The sequence below is a fragment of the Camelus dromedarius genome, chromosome 12 (assembly GCF_036321535.1).
Source record: "Camelus dromedarius isolate mCamDro1 chromosome 12, mCamDro1.pat, whole genome shotgun sequence".
In the NCBI taxonomy this organism is placed as follows: Eukaryota; Metazoa; Chordata; class Mammalia; order Artiodactyla; family Camelidae; genus Camelus; species Camelus dromedarius.
The window spans coordinates 1,096,283-1,122,291 of record NC_087447.1 but is presented as its reverse complement, the minus strand read 5'-3'; the positions used below and the strand labels follow the sequence as shown (position 1 = coordinate 1,122,291).

Genomic DNA, 26,009 nt, shown 5'->3' with positions numbered 1-26,009 from the left:
AACAGATTTCTGTATATTAATTTTGTATCCAGCAATTTTCTGAATTCACTGATGAGCTTTAGTAGTTTTCTGGTTGCTCCTTTAGGGTTTTCTATGTATAATGTCATGTCATCTGCAAACAGTGACAATTTTACTTGTTCTTTTCTGATTTGGATTCCTTTTATTCTTTTTCTTCTTTGATTGCTATGGCTAGGATTTCCAAAACTATGTTGGACTAAAGTGGCAAGAGTGAGCATCCTTGTCTTGTTCCTGGTCATAGAGGAAATGCTTTCAGCTTTTCCTCATTGAGTGTAATGTTAGCTGTGGGTTTGCCGTATATGGCCTGTATTATGTGGAGTTACGTTTCCTCTGTGCCCACTTTCTGGAGAGTTTTTTTTTTTTTTCTTAATCATAAATGGATGTTGAATTTTATCAGAAGCTTTTTCTGCATCTGTTGATATGATCATACGGTTTTTATTCTTTGATTTGTTAATGTGTTTGTAATGCAGATATTGAAAAATCCTTGCACCCCTGGAATAAATCCCACTCGATCATGGTGTATGGTCCCTTTAATACGTTGTTGGAGTCAGTTTGCTAGTTTTTTGTTGAGGATGTTTGTATCCATGTTCATCAGTGGTACTGGCCTATAGTTTTCTTGTTTGTGTGATCTCTTTGTCTTGTTTTGGTATCAGTGTGATGGTGGCTTCATAAAATGAGTTCGGAAATGTTCCTTCTGCAGCTTTTTGGAATAGTTTCAGAAGGATGGTTGTTAACTCTTCTCTAAATTTTTGGTAGAATTTGCCTGTGAAACCGTCTGGACTTTGGTTCATTGGGAGTTTTAAATTCCTAATTCAGTTTCAGCGCTGGCACTTGGTCTGTTCTAGTGTCTTTTTCTCCTGTTCGGTCTTGGGAGATTGTACCTGTCTGAGAAATCGTCCATGTCTTCTGCAGTGTCCGTTTTGCTCGGAATAGTCTCTTATGGTCCTTTGTATTTTTGTGATATCAGTTGTAACTTTTTTTTTTTTGTTTCTGATTTTATTGATTTGGGCCCTGTCCCTTTTTTTCTTCATTAATCTGGAGAAAGATTTATCAATTTTATCTTTTCAGAAAGCCAGTTTTTTGTCTCATTGCTCTTTTCTTTAGTGTTTTAGTCTCTATTTCATTTATTTCTGCTCTGATCTTCATGATTTCTTTCCTTTTATTCACTTTGGGTTTTGTTTGTGCTTCTTTCTCTAGTAGCTTTAAGTGTAAGTTTAGGTTGTGTGTTAGCTTGTGCTTGTGTCCTGAGGTAGGCTTGTGTTGCTGTAAATTCCCTTTTAAACTGCTTTTGCTGCTTCCCAGAGGTTTTGGATCATCGTGTTTCCATTTTCATTTGTCTCCAGGTGTTTTTATTTCTTTTTTGAAGTCACAGCATGTTGTTTAGACTCCACGTGTTTGTGTTTTTGCAGTTTTTTTCTGGTAGTTGATTTCTAGCCTCAAAGCACTGTGGTTGGATAGTTGATGTGATTTTAGTTTTCTTAAATTTACTGAGGTATGTTTTGTGGCTCAGCATGTGATCTATTCTGGAGAATGTTCCATGTGCACTTGAGAAGAATGTGTGTTCTGCTGCTTTTGGATGGAATGCTCTATAAGTATCAATTAAGTCCATCTGGTCTAATCTGTCACTTAAGGTCTGTGTTTCCTTATTGGTTTTCTGTCTGGGTGATCTGTCCATTGATGTAAGTAGGATGGTAAAGTCCCCCACTACTCTGTTACTGTCAACTTCTCCCTTTACATCTGTTAACATCTGCCTTCTAGATCGAGGTGTTCGTATGTTGGGTACATACGCATTTACAATAGCTACGTCGTCTTCTTGGAGTGTTTCTTTGGTCATTATGTAGCGTTCTTTGTCTCTTGTGACGGTCTTTGTTTTATAGCCTGTTTTGTCTGATATGTCTTCTTACCCCCGTTTTCTTTTGATTTCCATTTACGTAGAATACCTTTTTCCATCCCCTCACTTTCAGTCTCTAGATCTGAAGTGAGTCTCTTGCGGGCAGTGTACATTTGGGTCTGGTTTTTGCATCCATGCAGCCAGTCTGTCTGTGTCTTTTGGTTGGAGCGTTTAGTCCCTTTCCATTTAAGGTAGTGATCAATATGTATGTTCCTACAATTGTTTTGTTAATTGTTTTGGACTTGTTTTTGTAGGTCTTTTCCCCCCTCTTTCTTTTTTTTGTTCTTTTCTCTTGTGATTTGATGACTGTCTTTAGTGTTATGTTTGGATTCCTCTCCTTTTTTGTGTGTGTATCTATGATAGATCTGTCTTGTTGTCACCACGAGGTTTTGGTGTAGCAGTCTGTATACATGCGTGCTTGTTTAAATTGCTGATCTCTTGATTTCAAATGCATTTTAGCATTTGATACCACATTTTACATCTGATTGTTTCGAATGTCACTTAGCTGTACCAGTAGAGATGACTTCACCACGTTGGTCGTTCACCTCCTCACTGGCCTTGCGTGTGGATGGTCTCCTGCCTTTATTGTGTATTTGCCCTTCCCCATGAGCCTTTCCCCGTTGTGTAGTTTTCCTGTTGCTAGTCGTGGCCTTTTCTTCTCCTCTAGAGGAGGTCCTTTAGTGTCAGCTGTAAAGCTGGTTTGGTGGTGCTGAGCTCTTAGCTTTTGCTCGTCTGTGATGCCTCTGTTTTCTCTGTCAGGTCTGAACGAGGGCCCTGCTGGGTGGAGTATTCTTGGTTGTAGGTTTTTCCCTTTCTTCCCTTTGGGTGCCCCTCCCATCTGGCCTGCAGAGTGTCTGCTGAGAAATCAGCTGATAGTCTTATGGGAGGTACCTTGTTTGTTATTGTTGCTTTTAACATTCCCTCTTCGTCTTTACAGAGTATCTTCTCTGTTGTGGGCAGAAGTCCTGTATCGGTATATGGCTTGCAGAGCTCTTCCAGTCTTTTCATTTAATGGCTGGCGTCTTTTGAGGTGTAAGCACCACTACTACTGCCGACACCTGTCATCACCTTCCCTGGACTGTGCTCTTGGCGGCTTGCACGTTTGTGCACGAGGACTTGCGTGTTGGTTCCTACTGCTTTGGAACAGGTGTTCCAGGGGCACGTGCTTGTCTGGGGCTGGCTTCCTGGAGGGTCAGGCAGCAGGCAGGGTGCCTGGCTGGACGTGAGCACCCGTGTCTGTGTCCTTCGCTGGAATTCGCAGATGTAAAAGGGGAGACCGAGAGGGCGAGGAGAGACGTGTTCTGACACCAGCCACGTACTGGTGGTCCTCCGATGCAGGACGTCCAGCTGTTTCCCTGGTGTGCTTTTGGGCTTGATGCATCTGTCCTCCAAACGGCCTCTTTGCACTCTCTTTGGACCTGGGTGTGTCACTGAGGGAAACATTTCAAGCTGTGTGACAACTGGCAGTGCTGCCTCCCAGCCAGGAACCCGTGTCTGTTGGGCCTCATCTCTGCCCATACGTCAGAACTCGTCCACTGTTTGGAAACCCCTGTTGCTTCTTGTGTCAGTTTGACAGAAGTGCGAGGAAAGTGGGCAAACCTGAGTGGGCGAAGTCCGCACGCAGGGGTGAGGCTGGTGGTGGCCCTCCTCCTCTTCCGCAGGATGGACAGCTGTGCAGAGGGAGAGTGTCCCCACCCCCCGGAGGCTCCTCACCAGACACCATCTGGACTTGCAGGTTCGGGGCACACAAGGAAGATGATGACGACATGACATCACAGTTGGTAAAAGTCAGCGTGTACCTGGGTCCCCGCCACGCGCCCAGGGTCCTCCTGCGTCCTGGGATGCAGCGTCTCCTGTGTTGTCAGTGGGACAGCCGTGTCAGGTCTCGGTCTTTCATTTTCTTCAATAGAGGGTCCCAGGGCTCCTCAAAGAAGTGGTTGGTTTTGGGACCAGGGCAGGGGTCTAACAAGATGGCCTGGGGGCACCTCCTGGTGCTCAGTTATCCCAGCTGCCTGGCAGGCTGGGTCCTCCGTCCCGGGGCCTCCACGTCTCACTCACAGGGTGAGCGCGGTGGCCGAGTTCCTGCCAACAGTGGGGTGGCCGTGGAGACGTGTCCTTCTAGGACAGAGGGCCCTCTTGCCCTGTCCTCATGTATAGCAAGAAGTCCATTCCTGGTGTCCCCAGGCGTGTCCAGGCAGTCAGCCCATCTGTGTTGCACATGGGGTTGTCCTCCCAGTGGCTTTGGAGTTGCTACTGCACAGAGTTGACTTGGACGGACGGTCAACAGGGCCCTGTGTGGAGCACGGCCTCGGGGTGCAGTGTGGGCGTGGGGCCTGGCAGGCCTGGCAGGCCTGGCACCGCGCTCCTTGCCGGACAGGGCCTCTTGACAAGCATGGGGACGTGTGGCCCCATGTGGACAGCAGACTGTCACTGTGGTTAGATGGGAACTAGGGCCGAGCAGATTGTTGTCCTCCTTCAGATGTCAGAGTCGTCAGCGCTCGGGGGCCTCTGGCAGGTGTCCCAGTGGAGAGCCAGGCCTCAGCCGTGCGCCTTCTCGTGCCCCCCTGGGAAGTGCTCTGGCCGCGGCCGTCAGGGCCTGCTGCTCGTGGTGGTGACAGGAACAGCCTCTGCCTGGTGCTGGCTGGGCACCTGCCCAGGACGCCTGGGAGCCGGCCAGCCTTGTCTCTCCAGGGCGGTCTGTATGGAGACCTGCTGCAGGTCTGCGTCCCCGCTCCGTGGTACACGGACAGTCTCCCTGCAGCCTGGCTGCCCTGCCTGGTCCTCTCTCATCTCACCAGCTCTCAGAGGACCTCCCCGGCCCCCTGAAAGGCAGACTCCCGCAGTTCCACCCTGGGGCCTCGCCAGTGGGTCCCCTGTGCGGGCTGTGTCTGTCCGCACAGCTGTGGCCTTGCCCCACACAGCACCCGCGCGGCGCCACTTTGAAAAGGCAATCGAGAAGCTCCCTCCTTGAACCAGGTTTGGCTGGCCCTCAGCTGTAAATGGAGCAGCTGTTTGCTTGGCCCCCAGAGAGCCCTCCTTTCTCCCCCTGCCTGCCCTCATTGGCCGGCGGTGGCTGGCTTCGTGTCAGGGCTGCCCAGGGAGGGAGGGAGCGGCTGCTGGGGCCGTGGCTCCCACTTTCCCGGCCCACTTCCGCGCTGCCCCATCATGCTGGGAGATCACAGCAGCCTCCCCGCAGATCGAGCTCTGCTCAGCCAGGCCCCCAAAGCCGGACTCAGCTGCAAAATGGTGCTTCAGGCAGTCGGCAAAGTGCTCAGGTGAATGTGGTGAGGGTGGTGGGGTGCTGACTGTCCCCGTCCCTGCCCCAGGGCTCAGTCTGCGGAGGAGCCCTCCTAGGTCAAATGCCGCAGTCACCCCTGGTGGGCCCGAGGGGCTGATGGGCCCAGGGCGGACACAGCCCCGCCTGCAGACGGCCCGGCAACCCGCTGGATTTGGTCAGGAGCTTTTTTGGAGTGAGGTTCTCCCTGTACTCTTGCACTTCCTGCTGTTTGTAGGAGAGGGAGCTCTGAAGGGGGGTGTTCGGCCCTTAAGAACAGGGGGCCCCCGTGACCTGTGTCCGTCTTTCTGCCGAGCCGTGTCTTGGACCGCAGCAGACTTGCCTTGTCCCCGCCCCCAACCCCCTGGACAGACCCTTCGCCACTGGCAGGTATCTAGCCAGTTGTCTCCGGGCAGGGTGACCAGTGTGTCCACAAGTGGCCTTGTCCAGAGACCTGCCCTGGGCCATGACCGCCATCGGGGGTGTAACCAGAAAAGCAGGTTCTGCCCGTTGTCTCCCTTTCCCTGACCTGCCGCAGCAGAGCTTCCCGTGCCCCACACAGGAGGGGTTGGAGAAACTCCAGCACCTCTTCTGTCTCGGGGTACAGGCGTCTGTGTCAAGCATTCCAGAGAGCGTGGGGTCCGGGCGCGGGCCATCAGGACCCTGAGGGACAGTAGATCTGTCTTGTGCTGCGGGACTCCTGGGGGCGGGGGCACAGCTCGGCCCCGCCATGAGGGACGGGACCCTGGACACGCTCGCTGGGGTGTCAGGAGTGCTGGGGTCCTCACCCAGGGGGTGTCACAGCGTAGACTGAAATCAGGTTTCCTTCAGGACGGGAATCTTGTATTTGCCTGTAATTTGGGTGAGTCTTAATTTTAAAATGAAAGTCCGTCTTTTCTGATTCTCTGATTGTCACCAAGCTGAGCGGGCTTCTTGGTGAGTGAGGTGAGGGCCAAGTGTGACAGCTGGTGGGCCTCGGGGGTGACAGTGGTGGGCTCTCCGAGCTGTGTCTCTGGGTACCTTTGGGGTACCCTCCTCTCCCACCAGCACATTCTCCTGCCACTGGGGCTCCTGGGGAATCACAGGTGGAGGCCCCAGCGCTCTCCTTCTGTGACGTCAGGAGTGGGGCTTGGAAACAGGGGCTGCTGGCCTAACTGTCCTCCAGGTTGTTGGTTCAGGACAGGAACAGTGGTGTCCCCGACAGCATGCCAGGGCTGCAGGGGTGTCCCTGTGCGCTCGTGCGTGGTGGGAGGGCCCTGCAGAAGACAGAAGGGCAGGACCCCCCAAGGCCAGCATGATTGCAGATGTCCCAGCTGGGCTCCCCAGGAGGGGGCAGCCCAGTCATCCCACGGAGAGTCCAGAAAGGCTTCATGGTGGAGGTGGCGGTTCAGGCAGGTGTTAGGAGGAGAGCATCTCATCTCACAGGCAGAGTCATCAGAGTAGGACCCATGCTGAGCCCAGTGGCCCGTTGTGGCTGGAGCGGTGCCCCGTGGTGCCCAACGTGCGTGGCCGGCGGTCCGGGGTGTCCGCAGCCCTCACTCTGTCTGCCTTGCCTGCTCGCCTCTCAGCCAGTCTCTTACGTTGTTGGAGACACAGGGCTTGTGAAACTGCTTTGTTTGGGGTGTTGACCACCAGGCTGTTAAACCAAGGAGGAACCAGCCTTGTGCTTTCCCTGCAGTGTCCAGGGGGTCTTCCCCACCCTCGGCCTCCAAGTCTTTGCTCCAGGAGGGGGCTAGTCGCCAGGACTGGTGAAGATCAGTGAGAAGAACATGGTCCAGGGGTGGGGTCTCCTAGAGTCAGCGTGCAGTGTTCAGCCCCCACCCGGCCCTGCTGCACCAGAACTTGGGGCTCTCCCCAGCCCTGCGGGGAGAGATGTTTGAGGAGCCTTGGGGGCCCGCCGTGCCTAGGCTGCCTTGGTGGCTGGCCCTGGTGGTGGGCACGCCTGTGCCTGGGGTGCGGGCTGCTCAGCCCCATTGGCGATGACTAGGCCGAGCCACCTGACTGGCGAACAGGTGGGTCCTGGGCAGATGGCCCAGATGCCCTTGTTTTGCCTGGAGGGAGACGTGTGGCAGAGGCTTGGGCAGGTGGGCATCCCTCTCTGTGGGCTCCTCCTTGCTCAGGCCTCCTACAGCACCACCGTGTATCCGGGGGGGCTTCCTCTGGGGCCTGCCCAGCACCTGACTTTTATCTCTGACCCCCTGCCTTGCTCACCCTCTGTCAGGGTCTCCATGCTGCCCTTGACTTCTCACAGGTGCCCCTCCCACAGCTGCCCAGCATCCCTCCTGGTGAGAACCTCCGCCGTCCCGGCACTTGTGCCGGCCTCCCAGGAGCACCGCGGGCAGCTGCAGGCTGGAGCGGAGGAGGGAAGGAGCCGCCCTCTGCCCCCCTTCTCACACCCGACCCAGTGCCACCTCGCCAGCCGCCCCATGGCTCTGTGCCTGGGGACCCCCGGCCCCTCGCCCAGCACTAATGAGGCCTTGAAGATTCATCCTGTTTTTAAACCCAGAAGCTGCTCATGGCTCCTCTTGGTGCTAGCCGGGGCATCCTCTTAGCCGCTGCGGGGGTGGCCGCCCTGGGGGCTGCGGGCGGAGCCAGCTGAGTTGTGTTTTTTCTTTTTTTTTTTTTAAATATTTTATTTATATATTACTGACTTTTTTTTTTTTTTTATTTTGGCGGGGGGAGATAACTAGGTTTATTGATTTTTTTTTAGAGGAGGTACTGGGGCTTTGAACCCAGGACCTCATGCATGCTAAGCACGCATTCTATCACTTGAGCTGTATCCTCCCCCCAAGCTGAACTGTGCTTTGACAGAGGTGAGCTGAGCTCCTGGCATCAGCGTTGGGCGCTCAGGGCGCCCTGCTCTCCTGCCTGGTACGGGCAGGAGCGGTCTCTGTTCCTCGGGCTGGACTCGGCCTGGAGCTGATGCAGCTCCGCAGCCCCGCAGCCTGTCAGTCAGCGTCCCTCCTCCCCACTCAAGTTGGCTCATTTGGCAGGATGGCACACACACGTGTGGGTGTGTGCACGTGCGTGCACGTGCGTCTGTGCTAATGTCACGTGGAGTATTGCAGGGCCTTCCCCGTGACACTGGGTAGAAGGTGCTGGATGGGGTCTTGGAGACAGGAGTGTCCCAGACCAAGCATGTTGGCAGAGAGACCCAGCTGGATCCGTGCCTGGGGCGTGGGAACCCCCACCCCGCCGCGGTAAAGGCGTCAAGGGAGGGGCGGGGGATAGGTGAGGCTGGGTGGGCATCCACTGAGGAGACCACTGGAAGGTGTTTCCGGCTGAGCCTGCCTCGCCAAACACTTGGTGTTGGCCACGTGCGACCCACCTCAGAGCCCCCAGTTAGACGTGGCAGTTCAGGCCACCCAGGGTCCTCTGTGGGCCTGGCCATGGTGGGCCCCGCGGGGGGCTGGGGCCTGGCGTCCACCCTCTGGTCCCGTCAGTGAGACCTATCCTGCCCACAGCCCAGTCATCCCACAGTCCCTCCATGCCAGGGACATGGCCTTCCCTTTTGCTGGACCTGAGGGGCCCCAGCTGGAGAGGGTGCCCGTGGGCCTGGGCTAGCCAGGGCCTGTTGGAGCCCAGTACCTGTGGGCGCAGTGTCATGCAACAGCCTCTTCCCTTCAGAGGCCACCGGGAATCTCCTGAAGTCTCAGATTGGCTGCTGCCCAGAGGCACAGAGGTGCCCATGGGGCCAGGCATCTCGACGAGGAGCCGGCCGGCCGTGGGAGGGGCAGGCGCGGGGTCAGAGGTGCTCGGGTGTGGCTGGGCTCCTGCACAGGCTCTTCCCGGCCCAGGGCCTTGCCCATCCCCAGACAAACCCCAGTGAGCTCATCCCTCAGTCCCACCCGCTTCTGGCCAGTGCCCACCGTCTACCAAATACCTGGTGGGCTGTGAAGGAAGAGTCAATGACCAGGGTCCAGAGAGGCCGGGCCAGCTGGCCTGGCAGAAGGGTTTTCCCCAGTTGCACCAATGTCCAGGGGCCCAGGCCAGTGGGGCCAGCGTGGGGAAGCTGGGCTGGGGGCCTGGCACGCACCACTGGTTGTCGGAGGGCAGGACCGACTGCAGGGGCGAGAAGGATGGGGAGGCTGAGGCCTTCTGACCACACGGTCCCTCAGAACCAGAGACGGAGCACATCCTCAGCCTAGGGGCTCCAGGCCCCCGGAAGTGGGCCTGCAGGCACAAGGACACTATGCCCTTAGCAAGGCAGTGAGTGCCCCCACGCAGGTCTCTGTAGGGGCTCCACGATGCCGCTGTGCCCTGGGTTGCTCATGTGAAGGCCACCGCTGGCCGACACTGGTGTGTGTCCCTGAGTCACCGAGCGACAGGCTCCTGAGTGGCAGAGCGGGGAGGCGAATGGGCAGCGGCTGCACAGCCCAGGCCCCCACTTGCTCTTTCCCTGCCTGTGTGATCATGGAGCCCTCCCAACCTGGACACCGAGGCTCAGCATGAGCAACTGGCCCCATAGTGGCCATCGCCAGGCCCGGTGTGCACAGGGGCGAGGCACGGGCAGGTGCATACTTAGGGTGCAGGTGAGGGAGCCTGGGCGGGGCTCACAGCCGAGAAGCTGCCTGGCGGATGGACACTTGAGGTGACCAGAGCAGAGGTTGGCTCGGGGTTGGAGTTCATCCTGCAGGCTGATTCCTTGTGCCTGGGGCTCTAGACACGAGGACCTTCCAGGCCAGTGCAGGCTTTCTGATGGTGGCTCATGACTTAGCAGCACAGACTCAGGGTTAGGAAAAGGGCAGGGGCGGGGCTCAGTGCCCACCACCCATTCCTAGGGGAGCCCTGGGCGCCCTAGTGCACCCTGGGTCCCCCCTTGTGCACCTTGGGGAAGGCTGCCGGGCCCCCAAGGGCTTACGTCCTCACTCGTTCCCTGGGAGCAGCCCCGCCCAGCTGTGGGGACCCCTGAAGTGCCCGTGTGTGTGTGTGTCTGGAGTCCACCCCAGCGCTCCAGCCTCCGCCCGCCCAGGCCCGGCCCCAGGACGCGTGGCCCCTGTCTGGCACTGGCCGCTCTGGGCGCTGCACCCAGAGGCCAAGCACATGTTGCCTTTTAAGGTGAAGATCAGCTGTGAGAAGCTGAAGGGAAGCATTTCCCTGGCTTTCAGGGAGCATTTTTTCCTTCCTGTTTCTCTTAAATAAACCACTAGCAACTTTTCAAAACAGGAGAAAAGGGCAGGTCAGGAGCCGCAGAGCTTTCTTCGCCACGTGACACCCCCCGGCTTCCCAGGCTGACGCGGAGAGGGACCTGCAGAGTCCTCAGGACGGAGGACGCCCTCCGTGCGCGAGACCCAGCTGTGTGTGCACCTGGGCGGCCGCGGGCACGACAAGCAGGAGCGGGCAGGTGTGCCTCTGCTCACGCAGGTGCTGGGGACCTCGGGCTGTGAGCCAGAGGGGCCCGGCCCGCGCACCAGCGCCCCCCGCCGGCGGGGCCCTCACCGGGCAGTGCACCTGCCCTTGGTCGCTCTCTGTCCAGTGGAAGGAGGCACCTCTGAAGTGGCCTTTTCTGCTCAGTAAGGCTCCTGACAGGACTGCCGTGCAGCTTGTTTTCTGCACGTCCCGATGTTTGCCATTGAAGAGTTCAGGCATCAAGGAAGGGAAACGGGAGGGCCTCCGTGCTGTTAGGCACATTTTCCTTCAGCTTTTCAGGCCCCCCCACCACCGAGAGCTCAGTCCTGGACCTGAGAATGTTGTGGGCCCCTGCAGGTGCGGGGTGACCACAGCTTTGCTCCTCAGTGGTCCCCAACGGGGAGAGGCTGGCAGGAGCCCCACTCCTGCCCCTGGGCACTGGGCCGTGGCGCTGGGGCCTGGGCCCTCTGGGCTGCGCTGCTCCAGGCACGTCGCTCCCGTGCCCAGGTCATCTCCAGCATGTGACAGACACGGTGACTTGTGTCAGACCTGGCCCGTCCAGGCTGGCGTCCCAGCTGGGCTCTGGGCTGCTCTCCATTGGGCGGTTCTCCTCCTTAGGGCCCGGGCCATCTCATTGGCCTGCCTGGGCCGCACACACCGCAGCCCCGGCTCCGGCCTTGGGGGCAGCTGGTGGCAGGCTGGTTCTGGGGCCGCGGCCGCCCCCCTGAGAAGGGGATGAGCCCCCTCAGCACCAGAGAGCTTTGGCTTGTGGGGTTTAGCTGCTGACATTGACTGTACTTGAAGGCAAACAAAGACATTTCAGAAACATGTATTCACTCCTGTAAAAATAGCCTTAACAAGTCCATTCTGTTATGTAACAGTATTTTTGATGGAAAAGAACGATTTTCTTAACCAAGAAAAAATTTTAGTGAGAAGTGGCCACTTCATCAAATCTCTATAACGTCTGCTTATGCCCTCTCTGTGCCCACCTGCAACCCTCACATGTACCTGGGATGGAGCCCAGGCGAGCAGGGCAGGCATCCTGTGGGGTGAGCCACTAACCCACTGGTGACGGAGGCCTGGGGTGGAGGTCCCTGGGGCATCAGCCTACAGCAGGTTCTTGGCAGGGGTGGGCTGTCGGGCCAACTGTGCAGAAGGATGCCCCTGGGGGATTCTGCTCAGAGGTTCGGGGCCTGGGTGAGTGATGCCAACCCCGAGTCCTGGCCCCAGGTGGGGACCAAGATGATCACAGGGCCGTGCCGGCCAGTGTGGCCAGCACCTCACCCTTCCGCTGCCCAGAGCTCCCTGCCGGCCCTGGGTTCCATGTTCAGGCCCCTGACTGCTGGAGAGGGCTCAGGTCAGGCAGCTTCCTCCCACGCCTGGGGCCGTGGGAGCAGAACCCCCGGCCACCCCCCTGGCACTCCTCATCTCCGGGGCCCAGCCCGCAGCTCCCATGCCTGCATTCGCGGTGACCCTGTGCCCCTTCTTTCCGCAGGAAGTCTAAAGCCAAACCCAACGGGAAGAAGCCCGCCGCCGAGGAGAAGAAGGTGTACCTGGAGCCGGAGTACACCAAGTCTAGGATCACCGACTTCGGGTTCAAGGAGCTGGTGGTGCTGCCCCGGGAGATCGACCTCAACGAGTGGCTGGCCAGCAACAGTGCGTGGGGCGGCTGCAGGGGGTGGCAGTGAGGACAGCCGGCCTCTGTCTCCCCAGGGACTCCCCAGGGCTGGTGCTCATTGCCTCCCCCGCCCACTCACACCAGTCGGCATGACATGGCCAGCCCTAAAAGGCACCTGGGGTCCCCACAGATGCAGGGGCTCAGTGCAGGTCCTGGCTGCCCTGGGGGATGGGCCACCAGTGCCAAGGAGAGACTGTGTGACGGGAGTGTGGCTGCGACGCCAGCAGTGCTATGGCTGAAGGAGGGTTGAGGCGTGAAGCGGGAGGTGGATCTCACCCCTACCCGCTGGGCGGGCTCAGGGCTCACAGGACGACACGTGGAGGGTGAGGACCTGTCTCTCCTCCAGAGGGCGGTAGTCGTGGCCGTGAGCCGGCATAGCTGCCCTCTCTAGTGGATGTCGAGGTGGGCATCCCTGGTCCCCCAGTGCTTGTGAGCAGGGGTGTGGGTTCACGGGACTGGGCTGGGGTGTCTTCTGCCCTGCCCCTCGGGGGGCGACTCAGTCTCCACAGCCACGGGCACCCCGTCTAGGCCCGTGCCCGCCAGCGTGGCAGCAGCTGGCCTCCAGCTCCCAAGGGCAATGCCGCAGCGGGGATTATGTCTCTGGTCTGTGACCAGCACCAGCCCCCAGGGTCCGAGGAAAGAGGCGCTGGGCCTCCTGGTCTGCAGGGCACTGGGTACGCAGATGATGCCGCCACGTGGTTTTCATGCCTGGCCTTTCTCTCTCCCTTCCAGCCACGACGTTCTTCCACCACGTCAACCTCCAGTACAGCACCATCTCAGAATTCTGCACGGGAGAGGCGTGCCAGACGATGGCCGTGTGCAACACGTGAGGCACTGCCTGGGGCGGCCCGGCCCCGCCCCGGGGGGCTCCTCAGACCCCGCCCACTGGGGGGTCCCCCAGCAGCACGGGGCCTTGCTCAGTGGGGTTCTCACCAGGGCTGCCCCCACAGTCCCCATGGGCCCGGGGCCCAGCAGGGCAACGGGAAGCAGAGCCCAGCTGATGGCGTGGGACTCCTGGGGCATAGGTGCCAGGAGCCAACAGGGGCTGACAGGCTGTGTTGTGGGACAGGGGCCTTGCACCGGCGGAGACAGCTGGGTTTTCTGAGACAGCGGAGCATGCGCAGCTGAAAGTGTGTCCCTGTCACAGCTCCTTGTCCGCCAAGTGACAGCATGCCCTTGGAGCTTCTGCTGCCTTCCCTGCTGGCTGCTTCGTGGGGTTGGGACGCCCCCTTGGTGACCTCCCACGGGCCTGCACATCCATGTCCGCAGTGAGCGGGCGTCCCTGAGGGGCCTCCAGGCTCTGCGGCAGCTGTCAATGCTGTGTGGGTCGGGGAACCACCACATGGCATGGGTTTGCTGCTGTCTCAGACAGAAGACACCAAAGATGGCAGGAGGCCGGGGCTCAGCCTGGGGTGGATGTGGCCGAGGAGGAGTCACAGACGTCCCCTCTTCACGTTCACGTGTGAGCAGCTGGCCTCTGCTGGTGACCACCGGTCTGAGCTGCCGTCCTGCGTTCGCCCTGCCCACTGTCTGCAGCAGACCCAGCTTGCACCCAGAGAAGCTGAGCCCCTCTCACCAAGAGCCCACTGAGCACTGCAGCAGAGGGTCCTCACCACCCTGCAGCTCTCAGCCCTGCTGGGTCCTCCTCTGTGTGGCCCCGACAGGTCACAGCGACGGGCTTGGTCATGCAGGAGCAAGTGCAGAGGCAGCCAGCTCTCCACTCCTTACCCACTGAGGGCGGCTGATGGCATGCTCAGGAGTCACGTGTGTCCCCAGCAAGTCACAGCCAGGCCTGGTCCAGGGAGGGTGGGGCAGTGCCAGGCGGGCAGTGCTGAGTGCAGGCTCAAGGTGAGCTTGGGCAGGAGAACATGAGTGTGGGACGGTGGCCCCATGAGCAGACCTGGCTGCGTAGGCTGGAAGAGGGTGCGGGCAGCGCTGCAGAACCCCATGTGGCGTGCTCAAGACCCTCGCCCGCTGTGCGCCTGGCCAGGCGTCACGGGGGCCTGTGGGGCTGGCAGTGGGGAAGGGCTGGTGGGCTCCACTCCCACGTGCCCTTCAAGTGCTGGTGTGTTTGCTAAGAGGCTGCTTGGAAGAGCATGGAGTTTGATGTCAGGCAGGCACTGGTCTGGATGCTGACCCTGGTACATGGGACGTGGAGATCTGGGGAACTTGGGACTTGTCCATCCTTCTCGTTTGCAGTCTGTTGTGTGTGAGTCGATGTGCGCATAGTACCTTCCTAGGGGTCATCTGAGGTCGATGAGCGGAGACTCAGCAACGTTAGCTGAAGAGCCAAGGGAGGCTGTGAGGGCACACGCCACCCTGGGGCCGCCCAGCCGCCGGGGTCCAAGGCCCTCCTCCGCTCTGCTGGTGCCTAAAGGATGAACACCTAAGGGAAACGTTGCAGTTGAAAAAGAAGGCGGAGAGGGCTGTGCCGAAGCACGTTTGAAGAAATAATGGCTGTAAACTTACCTAATCTGGCAAACACACAAACCTATGGATTCAAGAAGCTTCAAAACCTCCTGGCCTGTCCACACGCAGACACATCGTGGGCAGACTGCCGAGAAGAAGGGGCCTCGGCAGCCGGGCAGCGGCGGAGGGGACGTGGCCGGGCAGCGGCCTCCTGGGGAGCTGCGCCGCGTCTCTGAGGGGCAGGGGTGGGGAGCGGCCGCCCGGGAGCGCTCCGCAGATGTCCTTCAGGAGTGACGCGACGTGGAAGCACTTCTCAGGTGAAGGAAGACGAGGCATGCACTCCTCACAGCGGACCTGCTGCAGGGAGCTCTTCCGGTGACGGGAGTGATACTAGGCGGGACACGAGACGTCAGGACAAGGGGCAAGCGGCAGCGACGGGAGACACGCGGACCCCGCTCCCTTCCTGGGTCTTTACGGCAGGTTTGCTCGGGGAGCAGAGCTCCTCTCGCGTCTGAAGGGGGGTTCGTGTGTGTGGCAGCACGGGGGTTGAGGGGGGCGGAGAGCCCGTGGGGCGAGGGCGGACAGCCCGCCGGAGCGGGGCGGCGGCTTTCTGCAGTCCCAGTTGCTGAGGGCGCTCACTGGTTCCCAGCGCAGCATGAGCAGGTCAGGACGAGTTTGTAATCCTTCCAGCAACCTCTGAAAAAGTCGCTCGAATGATGCAGTCAAAATCATAACAGGTGCGTTAAGAGGAAATACTGAAAACCAACACAAAAGAAGTCAGGAAAGAGGAAGCACGAGGAATGAAAACAAAGGGAGCAGCTGGTGAATAAAGGGAAACTTCAGTCCAAAGGGCTGGTCGTTGCCGTGAGTGTCAGTGATGTGAACTTGCCGATGACAGGACGGAGGCTGTAGGAGGGGAGTTCCTAAACGAGCCAGCTGCACAGTGTGTGCAGGAGACTCGCTTCAGACGCAGCGACGCGGTCAGGGTGAAAGTGAAAGGACGGAGAACGAAACCGGAGGAAAGCCGAAGCGGCCGTGTTAGCCCCGGACAAGGTGGGCCTGGGGGGAGCGCGCCTGGGGGCGGAGAAGGAGGCTGCGCTCCTACAGAAGCGTCGGGGCGTCAGGAAGTGTCGGGCTCGGACGTGAACGCCCAGGCGCAGAGCGGGCGCGGCCGGGCAGGGGGCAGCGGCGCGCCCCTCGGCAGGAGCGCGGAGCCCGCAGGCCTGAGCCGACGTTCACCCAGCGCGCCACCCTCCGCGGCAGAATGCACGTTCTTTTCAAGGGCACGGGGATCATTCACCAAAACACATGAGAGCCTGGCTCACAAAACAGCCCTTGGCAAGCTTTAAAGAACCAGCATTATCCACAGCAAGCTGCCTCCCCAGGGTTACATTAGAAACTAACAACAGGAAGGCTCCAGACGTTTGGAAGGAAACGCACTTCTCAGTAATCCGTGGGTCTGAGGGGGGTCTCAGGGAGACTGGGAACTGTTTTACACAGAAACGAAAATGCACTTCTCTGAATTCAGGATGCAGCTAAAGCAAAGTACAGGATTAAAGGTTTATTTTAGAAGAAGTAGAAAGATCTCAAATCACTCCAAACTTCCATATTAAGAAACCAGAAAAAAAAAAGTAGAATAAACACAAATTGAGCAGAAGGAGATTAACACGAGCAGAGGTCACTGGGATTGATCCCTGGAAACAACAGAGGGGTCAGTGAGGCAGAGGCTGGCTTGAAGCGCAGAGTGAAATTGAGAAACCTTCAGGAAAACGAAGTTAGAAGAGAGAAGACGGGGATTATCAGTGTAAGGAATGAAAGGAGGGGCCACTACAAACCCAGTAGGTACTGAGAGGAAAATAAGAAAACACCACAAAGAAACCTTTGCACGCATAAATCCCACAGGTTAGATTAAAGGCACCGATTCCCTGGAAAGCACAGAGTTCCAAAACGCACTCGCATAACGCAGTGAGGCAAGAAAAGGGAGTAAAAGGCATTCAAGTTACAGAACAAAAAATAAACCTGTCTATGTTCACATACAGTGTGATCATCTATGTGGAAAAGCCCAAGGATTCTAGCAAAAAGTTGAATGAATAAATTTAGCATGGTCAGCAGACACAGCTCAGTCATAGTTCGTGTACTGGCCGTGTTCGGTTGGAGCCTGGAGCTGACACAGTTACGTCATTTACAGTGGCTGCAGAAACAATGAAATGCTCAGGTATAAACTTAAGGAAACACGCACAGGATCTCTACACTGGAAACCACAGAATGCTGATGAACAAAGGCAGAGAAGGCCAGCGTAAATGGGAGTCACTGTGTTCCTGGATTGGAAGACTCAACACGATGGAAGTGTAAGTCCCCCCAAATCGGTCTGTTCACTTAGTGCAATTTCGGTCAGAGTCCCAGCAAATTTTTTTGGTAGGTATAAACAAGCTGGTTCTCAAATTTCCATGGACAGGGAAGGTCACTGGAGTAGCTTCACTGATTCTGAAAAAAGAACAGTCAAGTTGGAAGAACCCCACAGCCTAGGTTTGAGACCCAGTCTGAAGCTGCGGTAATCAAGGCGGAGTGGTGTCGGTGAAGGAACAGGTGCATAGGTCGGTGTGGCTGAGTCGAGGGTCCAGAAGTGGACCCACACGAACGGGGCCTCTGGTGTCTGCAAGATGCAGAAGAAATCCCAGGAAGAAAGGGGGAGTCTCGTCCACTAGTGCCGTTGGAAAGGGGGGTCTTGTACTAATGCTGCTGGAAAACCGCCAACTGTGTGCCACCCTCTCAAAAAAGGGGGTCTTGACCTAAACCTGCCAAAATTAACTCCACGTGGACTTTACATCTAAATATAAAGCAAAACTTTTAGAAGAAGACAGGAGGGGGTCTTCCTGGCTCAGTTATCAGGTGGAGAGCACTCGGTGTGACGCAGGTGCCGTCTGCTGATGGAGAAGAGTCAGTAAACTGGGCTTCGTCAGAATGTAGGACTCCTGCTCTGAGAAGGAGCCTGTTAAGAGAAAGGAGAGGGAACTGGCAGACTGATTACACATCCACAAAAGGACCAGGCCCCTGAACGTGTGGAGAGCTCTCACAACTCATCAGTGAGGAGATCCGGTCACCAGTGGAAAAGGACTTGGGCAGATTGCCGCAGAGGACAGACACCAGGAGGGCAGGTGAGACCTGCGGGGCTCCACACCACGAGCAGGTGGAGAAGCACGAAGTCAGAGCACACCTGCTGCCGCGCCAGGTGCGGGCGAGGGCGTGGAGCGGGGCAGGGAACGCCGGTGGGACAGTCACCCCGAGAACGTTTGAGGAAATGAGGCATCTGCCTACCGTGGACCCAGCAGTTCCGCTCCTGGGTGTCCACCTAGAGCACCGGGAACTTGCGCTTACACGAAAACCTACCCGGGGGCCTTTAGCAGCCTGACTGAGAATTGCCCCAAACTGGAGACCACTCAGGTGTCCACCTTCGGCAGGTGAGTGGACACACTGGTGTGTCCACGCAGGGCTACCTCCTGGCAGCAAGGAAGAAGGGGTGGATGGCAGAGTCCAGCTCGGGACGTCACATGGTGTTCCAGGGACCAGGGTGGGAGGCTCTGGCTAGGAGAGCAGCAGTCGTGGATCCTCTGTTTGGGTTCGAGCGCTGAAGACTGCACACCCAAACCAGTCAGCTTTACTGTGTGATAATTTAAAAATAAAATGAAAACAAAAAAGAGGAACGTTGAAAGCAGTGTTTCAACTGTCATGCAGGTGGGCGACTGCAGTGCCCCCAGGAGCTGGCCTGCCCGGGCCTTGCGTCGTGGGAACGCTTCCCAGTTACTGGCCGAGGTGGATTTTTCCGACTCTGGCCTCAGCGGTCAGGCGCATCCAACGTCAAGCGGGGCTGGTGACTCGCTGGAGCCCACGGGAGTCTGTGGCCCCATCCTCAGGACCCCAGGGGCTGGTGTGAGGGGAGGGAAGGTACGGCCAGCAGGGCTGTCCTGTGATCTGGGGACAGGGTCCTTGCCGATCTGCCCGGGGCTTTGTCCGACCAGCTCCTGGCCTCGTGGGCCCCCGTCTCCCTGCGGGGCCCGCAGTCCCTGGGGGGGGCCTGGGAGCAGGCTCGGCGGGGAGGCTCTGTGGAGGCGGCATTACAAGTGCAGTCTGCCTTCTGCCTCGTCCCCTGGAGTTGCACCCTGACCTTCACCTTCAGGTGGGTGGGGCCTGGCTAGGAGGAGCAGGCAGTGGGCGGGCCTGGTGCCCCAGCTGTGGGCTTCAGGGCTGTGTCCTCTTGTGCATGGAGGGTTGGCCTCCTTCCTGGTGGCCTGCTCGTTGGGGTAGGGGCTCCTTCTGAAGTCTTGCAGCCCGACCCCCAGTCCTGCCAGTGGTACAAATGAGCCAATAGGTGCTGGGGGCAGAGGAGAGCTCTGGGTCCTGCTAGGGGGTGGGGAAGCTGGGGGAGGTGGGCAGCAGGGCTGTCTTGAGGCCACTTGGGCAGGCCATGCCTCTTCTTTTGGTTGGAGTCAGGCTGGCCATGAGATGGGGACCCTGCTGTCCTGAGAGCAGGCCTGGCAAAGTGGTGAGTGTAGGTGAGCCCTCATGGCTGTCACCCAGGGGTGCTGGTGAGCTCAGATGTCAGGGCGGGGTGTTCAGAGCCAGCCTGGAGTCCCAGCCTGGGCAAGGTGCGAGGTTGAGGTGATTGGGGGACCTGGTCTAAGCCAGTTCTGAAGCCAGTAAAATCAGCTAAATGGGTAGGGGCGCCAGGTGGAGGTCTGTGTGAAGCCCTTTCTGGCTGGTGCAGGTGCCACAGGGTTGGGGTCTAGGCCACGGAAGAGGGTGCTCTGGTCACTCACTGGCTGGTTGACCAAAGCAGCCTGCGCCCACGTGGGTCATTTCCGAGCAGACCCATGCCCTCCTTCCCCCACCCACCCATCTGCTCCTGAGCCAGCCTGCAGGTGCAGGGCCTTCTGCCTGCAAGACTGGAGCAGGTCGGGGTGAGCATGGGGATGGTGGTGGTGCAGGCGGAGCCTACCAGATGTCTGTGCCTGTTCTGCCAGAGGATAGGGCCGGTTGCTGTGAACGAGGAGACTCGCTTGGTTTCCCGGCTGGGCTTACATAGGGTGTCCACGTCCCCAAGCACTCTGGCCCTCTCTCACCTGGGGACTGCCTGCCCGCCCCGTGCATGGGGGCAGGCTAGGGGGCTCTGGAGGGCATCCAGGGACCAGGTTCCTGTTTACAGAGGCCCCTCCACCCACTGGGCCAAGTTCAGGGTTTGGCTTCCAGTGGTGGTGGCAGGGAGGCTCCTGAGGGTCCAGGCCCTGTGACAAGGCACAGCAGAGCCTTGCAGAACCACCGGGAAAGCTGGTTTGTAGCCCTGTTAAGAACAGACTCGGGGCCTCTTGAGATAACTCCCAACGACACTTGCCCCTTAGAGGACGGGAGGGGCTGCCCTGCCCAGGGGCCTGTGTCCGGCGTGGCGGGGCGGGGGCGGGGCTGGCGCGGGGCTGGCGGGCGTGTGACGGCCCCTCTGCCCCGCAGACAGTACTACTGGTATGACGAGCGGGGGAAGAAGGTCAAGTGCACGGCCCCCCAGTACGTCGACTTTGTCATGAGCTCCATACAGAAGCTGGTGACCGATGAGGACGTGTTCCCCACAAAATACGGTATGTGTCCCCAGCGAGCGAGCCCGGGCTGGTCAGGGCACCCCCAGCCCGTGCTCTGGGGCTAGTGGGGCTCCAGGCCCATCCTGAGTGGCCAGAGGGCAGCCCCTGGCTGGCAAGAGGTTCCTGTCACCCGGGCCCCCTCCTCTGGAGCCCAGGCCTCGGAGAGAGCCCTGGAGCACCTGTCAGGGAAGCACGTGTGACCCCAGGGCCAAGTCCGGGCTTCAGGTTGTGCGTGGCGGGGTCGCAGGCCCCTCACCTCACAGGCCATCAGTACAGCTCGGCAAGCAGCCATCCTCTGGGCAGTGGGGTGTCACCCCAGTGCCTACCAGTGGGCAGCTCGGTGAGGGCTGGAGGGTCAGGGGAGCAGTGGGCAGGGGGTGCAAGGCCCTCCAGGCTGGTCCTGCAGGAAGCGCCCGGCTGGCCGCCTTTCCGCCAGCTGGGAGCTCGGGGGGCCTGTCTGGCCTCTGGCCCCTGGGGAATGAGGGTGTGGCAGACCGAGTGGGCTCTGGGTGACCGGTGGGCCCGTCCCCACAGGCCGGGAGTTCCCCAGCTCCTTCGAGTCCCTGGTGAAGAAGATCTGCAGGTACCTGTTCCACGTGCTGGCCCACATCTACTCAGCCCACTTCAAGGAGACCCTGGCCCTGGAGCTGCACGGACACTTGAACACCCTCTACGTCCACTTCATCCTCTTCGCCCGGGAGTTCAACCTGCTGGACCCCAAAGAGACCGCCGTCATGGACGACCTCACGGAGGTGCTGTGCAGCGGCGGGGGCCGCGGCGGGGGCAGCGGGGATGGGGCTGGTGGGGGCGCAGGGGCACAGAACCACGTGAAGGAGAGGTGAGCCCCGGCCGGACGGGCATGCCCGCGTGCAGAGACGTGGTCCGCGTGCCTGCGTGTGTCTGCGTGTGCGCGCACACGGGCCAGGCACGCTGGGCAGAGGTCTGAGAGGCGGCGCTGCCCCCCCGGCCGCGCGGCGTGTGGGCGCCTCGGACCCGGGGCCGCTCCCCGCGGTTCTCCCAGCGCTGTCCTTCCGGCGGGCAGGCGTCTGCGCCGCTGGTCAGGCAGGATCTCTGGACTCCAATCCATCACGCACTCGGCAAACACTTCCGGACTGACGTTCTGAACTTCCTTCTGGGGTCTTTTCTTTCCTTGGTCTTCCACGCGCCAGCCCTGGGGCCCCACCTTCAGGCAGAAGCACGGGAGGCAGGGCCCCCATCGGGGCTGGGGCTGCAGACTCGCTGCCACTTTGTTTTGTTTTGGGGGCGCGGCTGCTTCTAGCGACTCCTCCCCAGTCCTCCCTCCTCTCTCCTGCCTGGTCCGGACCTTGGCTGGTGGTGCTCAGAGCAGGTGGGGGGTGCAGGTGCCCTGCGGGGCCCGGGCCCACAGGCTGTGTTACTTCTGGGCTTGCCGGGCTCAGGGCTGAGGGGCCGGGGCGGGCAGCCTGTGTGGAGTCGCGGCTGCCGCCCCCGGAAAGCACCGCTGGCTCGCCGCCCGCCATTTGGGTGTAATAAAAACAGTTCTCTCAGGTCAGCGCCTGTGTGTGTCCTCGGCGTCTCAGGGACCCGTGTGGAGGCCACTAGGGCAGGTGGGGGTGGCCAGGCTCACCCTGTGGCCACCGCCTCCTTCTCCCTCTGCCCTCCCCCACCCCTGCAGGCCGTCCGGGGGCCCTGTTCTCTCATTGACCTCCAGGGCTGACTGCTGGTACCCTGCCGACGTGTCCACAGGAGGCTGGGGGCGGGGACATGCTTTGTGTCCCTTGTCTCCAGGGGCCTCCACCACTCTCCCTGTGCTGTGCCCTCTGCGTGCAGGCAGCCGGGACCCGGGCTGGGGGCTGGAGTTGGCTGGGGCTTCCTGGCCAGCCCATCACAAGCTCAGCTGTGGGGACCACCTCTGCAGGGTCAGCACAGGGAGAGCGTGGGCCGGACTCCGAGGGATGGAAGTGGCTGCGGCTTGAACAGCCTTGGAGCTTGTCCAGTCCCCATGGACGGAGGAGAGGGGTTCCAGCGAGGTCGTGTCCCCCTCCCCATCTGACATGCTGCCTGCTGATGCAGGGACAGCCTTCTCTGAGTGTTAACTCCTGTCGTGCTAACCCCACATGGTCCCCTTAAATGACGGGGTCCTGGTCTCTGCTCTCCCGTCTCCCAGCTCACTGGGGCTCCTGCGCCCTCCCCACTAGCCTTCATCCGCGCGGTCCGAGGTTTCCTGCCCTCCTGACGCTCACCTGGCCATGGAACCCAGCTGTGGCCAGCAGACCCTTTCTCTGCTTTCCTGGCACCTCACCAGCCCCCAGGGCCTAGCAGGCCCCCTGCCACCTCTGCCTCCCACAGCCTGGGCTGGCCTTTCCAGCCTGCATGGTCTTCCCAGCCTACCGTGGCCACCCGGTTCCCCCACCGCCTTCTCCCAGACCTGCTTGGCGGGAGGGTGGGCCTCGCTGCTGCTGCAGTGCTCTCTCCTCCTCCTGCCCCCAGAGCTGCCCCTTGGCCGGCCTGGGGCTCCCCCGGAGGTCCACATGCATCCTGGGTGCGTTGTCTTTACTGGCTGGCCCCTGGCTCCCCACAGGGTCCCCCGCTGTCTCCGGACCCATCCTCCGCTGGGGCACCTCGCTGACCTGCGCACAGCGCTCACTGCGGGCAGCTTGAAAGCTCCCCAGTGCTGGGCCATCCCAAACCCACTGACTCAGTCCCTGGAGATGGGGGACCGCAGAATTGTTTCACCGTGGCTTTTCTGAGCATTGTTCCAGAAGGTTCTACCATCTCGCCTGCCAGCCGCACTTGGAGCACCCACCATGCCCTTCGGAGCCCACTGCTGCTTCACTGGGGTGTGTACCCTTGTACCCCACATCACTGGACATGCAGACCGCATCCAAGCCACACCTCCCACCCACTGGGGACCTTACTGGTCCCTTGAGCCCTGACGTCTCCGATGAGGCTGGGAGGGGTGAGCTTGGCAGCCACCACCCTGTTCCTGGCAGGCGCCTCCCAGAACCCCCGGCCACCCACCACCTCCTCCGCCGTCTGGGCCTTACTGTGAAACTTTGGCCCACAGGTCGCGTGGGCCCCTCCCCCAGGCATGTCCCCCCCTACTCCCAGCTGGGCAAGGACCTCTTAAGTAGAGGTCCCACATGGACTGGATGTGGGAGCCAAAGTCATGCCCTGGGGCCCAGGGAGGGCCACGTTGGGAGTTAAACGAAGCGGGTGGAGCCGGGCTGCCGGGTATGGGTAGCAGGCCAGGCGCACAGCCTGTGTCTCCTGTGGGTTTAGGAATGAGGCCTGGTGACGCTGGCCCATGGCAGGAGTGAGGACAGCTGGGGACTGCAACTTCAGCTCCAGCTGCTGCGTGGAGCCTGTGATACAGAGCGTGTGTGCTGGTTCCAGGGGGTGATGTCTCCGCAAGGAGCCACAGGATACCTGCAGGGAGGTGTCCAGGACCCACGTGGTCGTGTTGGTCTGGCTCAGGAAGGGGCTGTGCAGTTCCTGGGCGACATGAGGGTTGTGGCCACAGCACTGGTCATTAGGAAGGGCAGGCAGCCAGGGTGAGGACCAGCACCAGTCCCCTGAGGGGTGCCTCTGCTGGACTGAGCCAGCTGGACCAGCCTGCACACCTCCCAAGGGTGAGGGAAAGGCCCTGAGGTCTCCACCAGCTGGCTGCCCCTTGCTGCAGAACCCAGAGTCCTGGCCCACAGGGGCCTTGGGAAGCCTTCTCGTCCGTGTCAGTCTCCCCGTGCACACCACAAGGTGGCTGCAGGCGGCCCTCTCAGCCCCCGCCTGCGCGGAGGCCCCGGGCTCCGTGGTGAGGGCCCAGCTTGAGGGGAGCGCTCAGGCTTGACCCCCAGCTCTGCTCTGACAGCCGTTCACTTACCTGCCCCCCGTGCGGCCTTAGCTAGTTCTCTTACCTCTGTTCTGGCGGACAGCGTGACAGCCGCCCTGATGACGTCCATGCCCTGATCCCTGGGACCTTTGAATGTGTTGCCTTTCCTGGCAGGGTGACGTTGAAGTGGCCAGAGGAGTTCAGGCAGAGTGTCCTGGGCCATCCAGGTGGACTTTGCATACGTGGGAGGGGAGGCAGAAGAGGGAGGAGCAGAGAGGTGGCGTGGGACTGAGACTTGGCCCGATGGGGGAGGAGGAGGGTGCCGTGAGTCAAGGATTGCGGGCAGCTCTAGAAGCTGGAAAAGGCTGTTCTCCCCTGGACACTCCGGAGAGGCAGACCGCTGCCACCTTGATTTCAGTCCGGTGAGACCCATTCTGGACTTCTGAGTATAGCACTGTGAGATGACAGGTTTGTTTTGTCTGAAGCCACTCAGCTCGTGGTAACTTGTGACAGCAGAGACAGGGCGTGAATGCAGGAGTGGGATGCTGCTGTTAACAGAGGCTCACACGTGAAGAGTCGGCTTTGGGGTGAGGCAGTGGCAGAGGCCAGAACTTTGAAGGGCGTCATAGGAAAAGCCTGGATTTCCTTCAACAGATTATTGGTAGAAGTGTGGATGTTCAGGGCTCTGCTCCTGAAGACTCAGAAGTGAACGGGGGGCACAGTTTAGGGAGCCGGATTCACCTGGAGGAGCACTTGAAGCCAGCACAGACGTCTGTAGTGGAGATAAGAACGTCAGAGCACCGAGGGCGAGGGCTCCGGCACATGAGGACCGTGTCTTTGGGAACTGGAAACACGGGCTTACGCAGCAGGAAGCTTGGCTGAGTTCGGTCCTCCTGCAGCCATGTGCACAGCAGGACGTGTAAGCAGCCAGCTTGGGTATTTAGCTCAGATCTCCAAGCAGCATGGAAGGCGCAGCCTGGGTTCTTCTTGCTGCTTGTAGTAAAATGTGAGATGAAAGAGAGAAGTTGAGGGAAGAACTGCTCGACAAAAGGGCCCTGAACACGTGATGATTTGAGAAATTCTCCGTCGAGCCAGATTGCAAAAGACATTGAATGAAGAGACTCGTGTCAGGACAGCGCGCTCTAGAGAAATGGTCGAGGGCCGCCAGGCAGCCTTTCGCCGATGCCACAGGACAGGCAAGGGCAGAGCACTCCAGCGCACGGAGGGCTCTGACCAGGGGAGCCCTGTGGCTGACACCCTCGGCCATCTCGGCAAGAGCTGCAGGGGAGAGGTTCCCTGGAAGGGCCTGAGGAGCCCTTCTTCTGCGGAGCGAGTGCCCTTGACACACACACAGCAGGTCTGAGGGTTTTGCACCGTCAGAATCCCTGCCAGCTCAGACTGAGAGGGACAGAGAGGGCATGGGAAGGGGGCGGGTACAGCTTCGAGGTGGAGCATGTGCTTAGCGTGCACGAGGTCCTGAGCTCAGTCCCCAGCCTCCATCAAAATAAGTAATAAGCCGGATTACCTCCCCCGCAAAGCAAAAGCAGACCAGAGAGGATGGCGTGGAAAGCCTCTGCTGCAGATCCTGCGGGCGGAGGACAGACCGATGGCGCCTCAGCTGAGGGCCCGCCCCCCTCCTCCCGAGGAAGGGGCGAACCTGAGGGCGCAGCCGGGGCCTTGATGGGCGCTGATGGGGTGTGCCCGCCTGGATTTTGAAATTGCCCGCCTCCTTCCACTTTCTCCCTTCTGCATTTTCGGGGGTTTTTGTGGGGGGTAGTTTATGGAGATACTGGGTAGTTAGGTTTATTTATTTACCTATTCACTTATTATTTGATGGAGGTACTGGGGATTGAACCCAGGACGTCCTCGTGCATGCACCACTGAGCTTACCCTCCCCCCAGCTTTCCCCCCTTTTGGGGGGATGCTGATGTCTGTAACTGGCATCTTACAACTGTTCT

The 26,009-nt window shown here is 59.4% G+C and overlaps 1 protein-coding gene across 4 annotated transcripts in view; it reads left to right on the top strand.

Annotated features, from left to right (window-relative positions):
* The window catches only part of MOB2 (MOB kinase activator 2), a 53,899-nt gene extending 32,130 nt beyond the window's left edge, over window positions 1-21,769 (top strand). For 2 of the 4 annotated variants that reach the window (XM_031448514.2, XM_064491971.1), the window contains exons 2-5: window positions 12,028-12,188; window positions 12,943-13,036; window positions 20,119-20,243; window positions 20,778-21,769. In XM_031448514.2, the coding sequence (XP_031304374.1) occupies window positions 12,028-12,188; window positions 12,943-13,036; window positions 20,119-20,243; window positions 20,778-21,085 (688 nt within the window). In that variant the 3' untranslated portion in view covers window positions 21,086-21,769. Of the gene's footprint in view, window positions 1-3,660; window positions 3,792-5,059; window positions 5,185-12,027; window positions 12,189-12,942; window positions 13,037-20,118; window positions 20,244-20,777 lie in introns of those variants that run through there. The other 2 variants (XM_031448512.1, XM_031448513.2) reach the window with 2 other exon arrangements.
* Window positions 21,770-26,009: the final 4,240 nt, after the last annotated feature.